We start from the raw sequence: 10,036 nt of genomic DNA on the forward strand, positions 1-10,036 counted from the left end.
GGTCCTTCACTCAGAAGGCAGTTAGAGCTGGCCAGTCACTCCTCAGAAATCACCGAGCCCTACATACCTGGGCGCTTTGTGTGGGGATTTTGGGTACACCATAGGCCACCCCACCCTGGAGCTCCCAGAGTCTAGAGATGTTAGCAAAGAGGAGAGTGAGTCCCAGTGGGCAGCCCATGGGTCAAAGTGGTTCTGCTGGCTGCCCAGTGTGGGGCTCCTTCCTGCTCAGCAGTGAGCACACTGGACTTCTCCATGCGTCCTCAGCCCTCACTGTCCTTGCTTCTTCAGGGTTCCCTTTCCCCTGTGTTCACCAGTCAAATAACATTAGAGGAGCCACTATCTGAGATGGGCTTGAGGGGCTTCCTAGGCCTGGTTTCTGATGGTGGCTGTGGCAGGCTGGAGTTGGAGCTCATGGTGGGAAGCAGAGCCCCTGGAGCTCTAGGAAAGTGGGGTTCCCTCAGCACCTGATGGTTGATCTTTCTGGGGACCTGCCAGGGCGTGTCAGACCCAGCAGAACAGCCTGCTCCTTAGCCCAGTGGGACCTAGACACAGCTGCTTCCCACCCCCCAGAAGCCACCTGCTCTGGTGACTTCCCCATCTGCCCCCATTCCCTGATCTGTCCTCTGCATCCAACTTACCTGCCCTGTGCCCCCTCCCCCCAGGGCCCAAGAACCTAATTCCAGACACTTTGAGGATGCCCTAAGGTGGAGAGAATACTGGTTCTAATCCAGCCTATGCTGCCTCTTTGCTAGGGACCTGGGTCACAGAATGCTACCTGGTAGGGTCTCAGCCTCCCCATCTATGGGATGGGGACGCTGGGCCCTGGTTCCTTAGGCCTTTGGCTGCAAACTGGCCAGGCTCCAAAGGCTCTGCTGGCTTGAAGGAAGGGCTTTTAAAGGTGTGGGCTACATGTGTGCCCTTTGGGCACATGTGCATTTTAGCACTGACCTAATGCCTTGGCCCATCAGAACCATCTTGGGCCTTGATAGGGAAACTTGAACACAGAGCACATGGACTCAGCTCTATTGGAGCACAGAGCAAATTCCTCAGGGTTGAGACCAGGCTGGGCCTGGACCTGCAGACTGTGGAGTACAGCCTTCTGGGGTGTGGCTTGAGAGTGCACTTTATGGGACCTTCACATGAGCCTTTGCAGCTCTCTTTGTGACTCGGCAGATACAGAACCTGGGATGGACCTTCGATGACAAAGTGCTCGGTTCCAGTTGCATAGGCCATGGAACTAAGGCTCTTAATGGAGAGGACTCACACAGAAAGGGACAGGCTAGCACAGGCCCCCTAGAGACAGGGATCAGAGCCTGGCTTACTGATGCCCAGCATGAGGGTTCCCAAGGATCAGTGTCACCAGGAGAAGCCATGCCCAAAAGCAGTATGGAAGGTGCTAGTTGGGAGAGCTGGCAGCAGGGGCTGTTGCACTCTCTGCCCTGGGAGCAAGGCTCACCAGCAGCTTCTGGTCCTGCAGGAGGGAGGCCGGGGTTCCTCCGTCTCTGCTGGAAGGGTGGCTCCTCTGGCCCTGGCGGAAGCTGCGGCGACTGAGGGCTCGGGTGGAGGTGGGGATGAGCCTTCCGGTTTCAGCAGAGTACTTCGCTCCCTGCTCCCTCTGAGGCTCCTCCTTCTGCTGAGACTCCAGGAGCCAGTGAGGGGCAAGGAGAAGGCAGAGCAGAAAGATGGCAAGAGGGCTGAGGCACATCTCCAGGGGCCCACCTCCCCCATCCAGCAGCACAGCAATGCCAAGGGCTCAGCCTGTCACTCGGGGCCACCACTACCACTACCCATATATATCTATATCTATATCTATATCTACATCTACATCTACATCTACATCTACATCTACATCTATATCTATATATTTTAGGGAAGGGTCTACAGGGTGGGTATTCAGGGTCTCACTATTAGATCGGACTCGTGGTGATTTACAGCCTCCCAAGAGCTGGGATTACAGGTGTGTGCCCTCACTCTCAATTGCCATCTCAGCGTGCCCCGGGGGTGGAGCAGCCGGCACAGCAGGCCTGGGGATCAAACCCCTGGCCCCTGCACCTACTTGTAGGCACTTTAATCCGCTCAGCTATTGGGCTGGCCCACTACCTTCTTTTAGATTGAGGCCTTCCACTAGAGGGGCTGCAACTTGCAAGAGCGCTCCCTCCCAGAATTCAACATCTATGGTTGAACAGTGAACATCCCAGTGGACCTTATTCTGCTGCCCATACAAGTCCTCCTTGTACCCCTTCCCAGCCCATCAGAGATCTGAAAACAGTGTCCTGGCCGGGGCTCCACTGGCTACCTCATTCCCAGCCTGACTGCCTCCAGGGGCACCCTCATAGCCTGGCAGCCTTCCTTTGGCCTCTGGGGCCTCCTGCCCTTTGTAATGCCAGATAAGCCCTGTAGCCTCCTTCTCCCCTCTTTAAAGGTGAGAAACTGAGACCCAGGCAGCCTCGCTGCTGCCCTGAGCACCATGGTCAGTTAGCTGCGAGTAGCAACAGAGAGCAGGTTTCTGCTTTTCCACTCTGGTTGACCAAGACAGACACGAGAGCAGACTCAACCATAGGGCGAGGCCTGTCCCAGGACCATGTTCCATCTGCTTCTTGATTATCTTTGCCAATTAACTACCCAACAGTAACCACGAGGTCACCCCCAGCCACCCCAGCCCATGACATCTTCTTATGTGTCCATGTCTGCAAGGCACCTCTGCTAGGAGCCCTCTTGGGTTTCCTGTTCTCACCCTCCTCTGACCCTCACTGATGCCTCCTCCCAGTGAGGCCCACTGTTTCCTCAATTCCCAGCCTCCTTCCTGGCTCGGCACCTACCTCTTTGTTCTTTAGCTCTGTCTCCTTGGTAAAGACAGCCACTCGGGAAGCCAGTTCCTTCAACTCCCTCTTCCAGGCCTCTGGGAGGAGGGAACAAGATCCTGGGGCTCTGTTCCCTCTCCCTGGAGCACCAGGGCTGGGAGGGCAGGGCAGGTATGGTGCCACGTGAAAGAACCCCACCCCCATCCTTCCAGGCCTTCCTGCTCTGGTCCTAAGGGAGAAGGGCAAGCGGTGCTCTGGAGAGTGGAAGGTTACAAAAGGCACAGGGGTGGGGTGAGGTAGCTTCTCTTCCAAAGGAAGGTGGTGCGGATGCCCTGCCTGGGGCATTCTGGGGCCTGTTGGAGGACATCAGCATGCTTGTGTTTGGATATGCGCCGCCTGATCCGGCATCACCTCCTTTAGGGACCCAGAGCCAGGACTGAGATGATTTGTCACCACATCTTTGTGAACACAACGAACCACTTCTGCAGTGGTGACATGGATTCCATAGCCAGCGGGTCACATGTCCCTGCCCTGCACTGGCTGCCGGGCCCCTTTCCCCAGAGCTTCCCCTCTGTCCTAGCAATGTGACTTTCCTACTCCCTGGTAGCAGAGTGGGTAGAGCTCTGCTGGGCAGAGGCCTCTAAAAGGTATGCAGCGCCGTGGCTGACGGTGTGCTCTGCGCCTGAGCATGTATGTCACGAAGGAGTGCAAATACCTATCCTCTCTGGAGCTGCAAACCACACGACTGCTGTCAAAAATCAGCTGGGCCTCTGCTGTTTATTCCTCCTCAACCTCTCAAATCTAAGCAGGGGCGTGTTTCTGAGGCCTAGGACCTCAGATGGGGCAGAAATGCAGAGGTAAGGCTGCCCGGGGAAAAGAAGGGGATAGTGGGGTCATCCTGTGGGCCCCACCCACCTAAGAGTGATGGCCCCTTTCCTTCTCAGGCACCCACCCAGGTAGGACAGCCCTTGGGGACAGGTGCGAGCATTCAGGAGCAAGAGTGTGGCCCAAATACTCACCTGAAGCGAGTTGGGGGTTCCGATTGGACTGTGGGTCCCCAATAGGGACCGAGATGGTGGGCATCCCCATCAGACAGTGGGGTAAAGGTGTGAACTGAGGCAGGGGGTTCAGAGAGAACTCGTCCCTGACGACACAGACAGGCTTCCCAGTGAGATCTGTGAAGGGGTAGCAGCTGTGGCTGAGGGGGCCTGTCTCCACCTCAGGAGCTCCAGGAGACCAGGAAGAGGCTGGGGGCCCAGTACCCACCAGCACATCCACCATCAGCAGAGCCAAGTGACCCTGTGACCAATGCGACCCACCATCACCCCATCCATAGGGCACGGAGAAGTGGATCTAGAAGGGCTTTTCCCCGTCTTCTCAACCTCTCCATCTTGGGGTCCCCGGGCTCTCCAGTTACTCAGGCCGAGAACCCAAGAGGGAGCCTGGAGCCCTGCTCACGCTGCACTCTCAGTCACTAGTCCTGCTGGCTTTGCCTCCTCAGCACCCCTAGGAAAGGCCCATGCCCGCTTCTATGCTTGATGGCCCAGCCAGGCCAGGGTGGCCTTGCTAAAAGTGTCACTTCTGAGTACTCAGCCTTCCAATGACTCCACCTTTGAGGCAGCCTAGCTGTGACACTAGTGGCCTGTACATCCAGATGACCTGGGCCTATTGCCCCCCACCAGCCTCTCCTTCCTCTCCCACCACCTCTGCTCCAGCCACACCCTGAACTTCTTGCAATTTCTCCAGCAGAGCCTGGGTGTTCTTGCTCGGGGTCTTTGTCTTTGCTAATCCACATGCCTGCGGCATTATTATAACACATTCTGTTCCTTTAATGTTCTCCCCAAATGTCACATTACTGCCTAGGACTTTCATGATCACTTCTCTTTCTTTTCGTGGTGCAGAGGATTGTGAATGTAGGGGCTTGTGCATGCCAGCCAAGTGCCCCACTGAGCCAAACTCAGCCCTCGTGGCCACCTTCTGAAAGCAGCCATCTCCCTTTGTGGCCTTTGCACTTGACACCTGGTCTATTTCCCACTCTTGTACCAGATGTCAGCTCCAGGACATCAGCAGCTGTGTCCTGTTCTCCATTCTCTGTCCCCAAGACTTAGAAAGTGTCACCTTCTAGCTTGCACTCAGTGAATGCTGGTGATGGATGGGTGGATGGATGGATGGATGGATAGAAAGCTGAGTAGGTGAAGTGGCCTGAGTTAGAAAGCACAACTCAGCTCTAGAGCAGAGAAGGAAATCATGTGGGGTATCCTGATCCACCCAGGAAGAAACCTGGGCTTCCCTCCTGATCCCATGTCAGACCAGGGTTGGCACTAGGCAGCCTTGGGGCCCTGGTTAGATCTCACGTTTTCTGGGCCTCAGCCTGGGTGTAGGCTGGAGGAACACATCCTTTCCAGGTCTCAAGGTCAATTATCGATCACCCTGTCAGACCTGTCCCACCCCCACTGGGTCCTGGCAGACCTGGCCCTACCTTGGATGTGGGTCACGCGCTGTGGGTGGGGGTGGTGCCTGGAGAAGAAGGAGTGGTGGCTGAGACGGCCGAAGCGGTATGTGCCAGAAGTGTGGGGCTTGGGGGTCCTCAGCACTTCTTGGATCAGCTCCACGTCCACAATGCCTGGGATCACTGGCTCTTTCTGTGGTCTGCTGTCCCTGTGGCTCTGTGGCCCAGGCCCTGACTTCTCAGGTTTCAGATCAGCCTTTGGACTGAAAGAGGTTTACAGGGAAGTAGTAATCAGAGCTTTTGCCTTGCAGCAATGCCCACCCCAACTCTGAGCTGGGTGTTTTTCACAGACCCCACTCTAAGAGACTCGGAAATCTTCCCGGATGTCAACCTTCCCCCCACAATGGCACCCAAGACTCAGCTCCCCCAGAGTCCTTTCCAGTGGCACCATCCAGTCCCAGGGAGCCTGCGTCTTCCTAAGATGCCTTCTCAGGTTCTCCAGTCCATCTGTGAGAGCTCAGATGGAATCTCCCAGAACCCAGTTTTCTCCCAGAGAACAAATCTGGAACTAGAAAGAGAAACTTCACACCCACCTAGTCCTCCACATACCTGGGGTGGAGCACGGCTCCTTATATGCACCTCCTTCGAGGAGCAAGGACTGGCCCCAGCAAGTCCTGTCCCCAAGCCCAGCTTTGGCAGCCCAGAGGAGCTGGCTGTCACCCGTTCCCCACCAGGTGGTCCTGGACCAGAGTCAGAGCCAATGCAAGGCCAGGTGAGCCATCCCTTCCCATAGGGTCCCTCCCAGGAGACACAGATTGACAGGCAGCTGTCAGGGCTGTGACGCTACGGGGAAGCATCCCATGCTAGCTGGGCGTCTCTGGGCCAGCAGGTCAGGTTCCCTGTCCCCCATCCTGTCCTGAGGATGCTGAACCTCTGCTCCTGGAGGGAGAGTGGGGGTCAGCTCAGCAAGGATCTGAAGGTCAGGCCATGCCCACTGGGGGCCTGGTGCAGACACCTGCCTGGTGGCTGTCTGCACGTCCTTGTCCTGCTGTTCCTGGCTGCAGGGGCTCCCTTTGGAGGAGAACAGATGGGCTCTTGATATGCTAAGCCCGCAGTGCTGCCCTTGGACCCTGTGAGGATTTCGTTCACCTGGGCCCTGGCTCTCCTGTTCCACTCTCCTTTCTCCTCTAGGGAATCTGGGACTTAAAGAAAAACTGTAAACCACCTTTGGAAACCACAGGCAGCTACCTCTTCTACCCCTAAGTAACAGAAGGTATCACCTCCTAAACCGTCCCCCCGGCCCCAGAATGCCTGTGCTTGCTTCTGTCCTGGCTTGTGTTTTCTTCCCCTATCCAGGAAAGGTTCCTGCCCACAGGCTCTGATAACTTAGCTGAGGATTTACTGGGGGGCCAGCTGGTGGCAGCAGAGGGTGAAGAGGGGCTGTTTCTCCAGGCCCTCCAGGCCACCGAGCCCCCCTTGGCTGCCTCTGTCTTCTGCCCTGCCCTGCCCTGCCCTGCTCCTCATGCCCTTGGTCAGTAGGGGAATGTTTAGGACCCTACCTTGTCAGTGGGTGTTCTGGAAGCTGAGTCCTCACCTCCGCTGCCATTGTAGTGTTTCTAATAGAATAAAGATCAGTGCCTTAGTGCCCAGGATGAGCACCAGTAACGCCCACGGGCCAGTGGTATAACTTGGGCCAGACTCTGGTGGGTAGGGTGGGGGAGGAACGACAGCTTGCAAAACCCAACACTTGCCTACTTTTTCACCCAACAATTTTTGTCTCAGCTGTAGATGTTTGACAGGGGCCATTGAGAAGAGTATGTCTATTAATATTGCCCCAGAGAGCAAAACCCTGGTGACAACCCAAATGTTGAATAGCAGAACAATAAAACAAGTTATGTGACATCCGGGAGATGGAGCATTTTATTGCTATGAAAATAACTGAGCCTCAGCTTTTTGCAACAGCGTGGATGAACCTTACAAATATACAGCTAGGCCAAGGAAAGTGTGCTTCAGACCAAACAGCACGAAATGTCATTTTAAAAAAAGGAAAGTTGAAAGGCAAGAGAAATCATAAACATGTGATTGAGCAATCGCAGCAGAAATGGTCACCGTTTCTGGAAGTTTAAAGGCGGGAAGGAGCAGAAAGAGCCCACAGGTGACCAATCAGTGGCAACACTCCAGTTGCTGTGTGGGCGGTACGCCTGCTGATGTTCATTATATCAGTAAATTAACAGTGAGCTGGATGAAGGGAGACAGAGGCTAAAACCAAGAATTATGACTAATATAAATCTAGGGACCTACTAAATATATGGAAATCGATATCCAGCATATGCAGGCATCGTCGGGGGTGTCAGGGAAAGGGGAACAGTGCACACTAAGTATTAACCCCCAGAGACCCTGGCAATCCCCAGAGTTGGTCCTTGTAAGGTTAGCACCTGGAGGATCGGCCTACTCTGAGGCCAAGGAAGGGGAGAGACTCGTGGAGGCCACACACCAGGGCCCAGAGCCCAGGCATCCGCTCATGGCCCTTGATCTTTTCTCTAACGATAAGTGTCTTTTCAGGAAGCTTTGGCACCCTCTGTGACAGGTTGGGCTCTAGGGCCTGTGGTGCCCCAAAGCCAACCATCTGTAGGAAAAGACACTTTTAGAATAGACTTTTGAATGCTTTTGACCATGATGACATTAAGACATCCATTTTTCCAGGTCACGTATGTGAGTGCGCATGTAACGCCGAAGCAGGCGCATCCTGGAGCAGTACTTGCCGTGTGACGTGCAGATGTGTACGCCCTAGGCTTTGCTTCCATTTTGTGAACGTTAGGTGTGACCCATTGAATTGCTGCAACAAGCCCCTCAGGAGTCAGACCAACAATTCTGGAGAGAGGTCAGCAGAGGCCTGGCAGGTCAGGACTGAGTCCTCCCGAGTGAGGCAGGTGGCTGGCACTGCGGGGCTTGCCTCTGCCCTGCCCTCTGTCCCTGGACCCTCAGACAGTGAGATTCAAGGAATCTAAAGGCTGCCACTGATTCACCACAGGACTTCCCCTTCGCCCCTGGCCTTTGAGGCCCTCCCCAGGGACCTGGTCTGGTTCCAGGGGCTACTTCCTCCCTGGAAAGGCCCTGGACTCACCGAGGAAGGTGCCTGCTACACCATGTGAGCAGGAAGCCCCTATGCCCGAGCAAGGTGAGAGAGAGCACTCACCAAGGTCTTCTCGGTGCTGCGGACAAGTCTGCTGCTTTGTGACTGCGCTGGGCCCAGTGGTTGCTAGGTTACCCCTTCCCCACAACTCCAGAACCACTCCCCAGCACCCCTCACCCCCCACACATACCCAGCTCCTCTTTCCCTCTCCTGGAAGTCTTCCCTGAGGACTCTGTCTTGTTCCTCTGAGGTCCTCCTCTACTTCCCGTGAAGCACTTCCAATGGGGACCAAGAGAGAGAAGGCCGACTGGTTTGACCAGCTGTCAGCAGGCAGAGAGAGTCTGGCCACGGATGCTGCTCATGCCAGGTCCAGCTTCATCAGCCACAGCCAGCCTGACATGGGCATGGACAGGCTCCCCTCGGGAGCAACCCTCAGGGGATTGACTGTCTCTTAGCAGGGACCGTCTGCAAGGTGCAGAGTGTCCCTCCAGCCTCACCTGATGGGTCGGCTGAGAGGAAAGATTCTAGATTTTCAGTTGGGTAGAGATTCCAAGCAGGTTCTGACACCTGCTAGATGTGTCACTTTGGAAGATGTCACCTCTGTGCTGCCAGAGATGTGGAACTCTGGGTTCAACTGCACATTCTGCTACTTATAGCTGTGTAGCTCAGCCAACTTGCCCAGCATCTCTGAGTCCCAGTTCCCATACCTCTCAAATGGACATTATACTTCTGCTTATTTACTAGAAATACTGATGTGAGTTAATCTACATTCAAGGGCTTAGAATAGTGGCTGACACCAAAAGCATCTCTTGTCCTATAACACAGGGCCCCTCATCTACTGCTAGGTTTGCTCTCAAGAGCAAGTGAGCTAGTGGGTGTGAGGTACCTAGCTGTAAATCTGGCACTCAAGAGATGCTGAAAAAGATAACAATACTCATTGTTCCTGGTAGCTTGACAGGGTTACAGTATGAGGTGGGCCATTAGTTCATAAGTACATTGAGTAATTCACTTCATTTCTCTGAAGCTCAACATGGAGGCCTGTCAAATGGAGATGAGGATAATCCTTGGGCCACAGAGCTGGGATGGGATCAGAGCTGGGATGGGAGGGGTGTCCGGGGCATCTGTAACCTCTCAGAAGGCCCTCGGCTAACTCGTGCGAAGCAGGCACAGAAAGATGGGGAGTGAGAGGCAAGCCGAAGTCCTTCTTATGTTCTGCCTCTTCAAGCTAAATAAAAGGAGATTCAAGCCACTAAGGCTGTACAAGGAGGGCCCCTTGGCCTTCCTCCAAGTGCTTCGTCAACTGCGTCCCTTGGAATGGCCCTTGGCTGTGTGGTCTTACTTTTCCTGGGCCTGTAATCTGCAGGACTCAGGTGACCCTTTGGAAACCATTTTGGAAATTCCCTTCTGCTTGCTTCTGAGCATTCTGGCAACCCTAAGATAACACAATATTGTGTTTGAGAGCTGAGAGGCTTTCTTTCCGTGACTAGCCCTCCCTCGTGGCTTTTAGCGCTGGGCATTTCCCACCATGCTGAGGCAGCTGGCACTCTCCCCCTCCCCAGGCTGCCTTTCAAGGCTTCTGCTGAATGTAGAGCTGAAGGAAGCCTCTGTGTGCAGACTAGTGCGGAAGGGGAAGGAGATGCCTTAAGAAATGTC

The 10,036-nt window shown here is 54.8% G+C and overlaps 1 protein-coding gene across 1 annotated transcript in view; it reads right to left on the reverse strand.

Moving 5' to 3' along the window:
* Window positions 1-8,467, reverse strand: part of Tbata (thymus, brain and testes associated) — a 13,925-nt gene extending 5,458 nt beyond the window's left edge. The window contains exons 1-6 of the mRNA XM_023722580.1: window positions 8,375-8,467; window positions 6,810-6,866; window positions 5,281-5,513; window positions 3,821-3,976; window positions 2,820-2,899; window positions 1,457-1,639 (exon numbers count right to left, since the gene is read on the reverse strand). Coding sequence (XP_023578348.1) covers window positions 1,457-1,639; window positions 2,820-2,899; window positions 3,821-3,976; window positions 5,281-5,513; window positions 6,810-6,856 — 699 coding nt within the window. The 5' untranslated portion in view covers window positions 6,857-6,866; window positions 8,375-8,467. The remainder of the gene's footprint in view (window positions 1-1,456; window positions 1,640-2,819; window positions 2,900-3,820; window positions 3,977-5,280; window positions 5,514-6,809; window positions 6,867-8,374) is intronic.
* Between the last annotated feature and the right edge of the window lie 1,569 nt (window positions 8,468-10,036).

This window comes from Octodon degus, unplaced genomic scaffold (assembly GCF_000260255.1).
Source record: "Octodon degus isolate 3935 unplaced genomic scaffold, OctDeg1.0 scaffold00005, whole genome shotgun sequence".
Lineage (NCBI taxonomy): Eukaryota > Metazoa > Chordata > Mammalia > Rodentia > Octodontidae > Octodon > Octodon degus.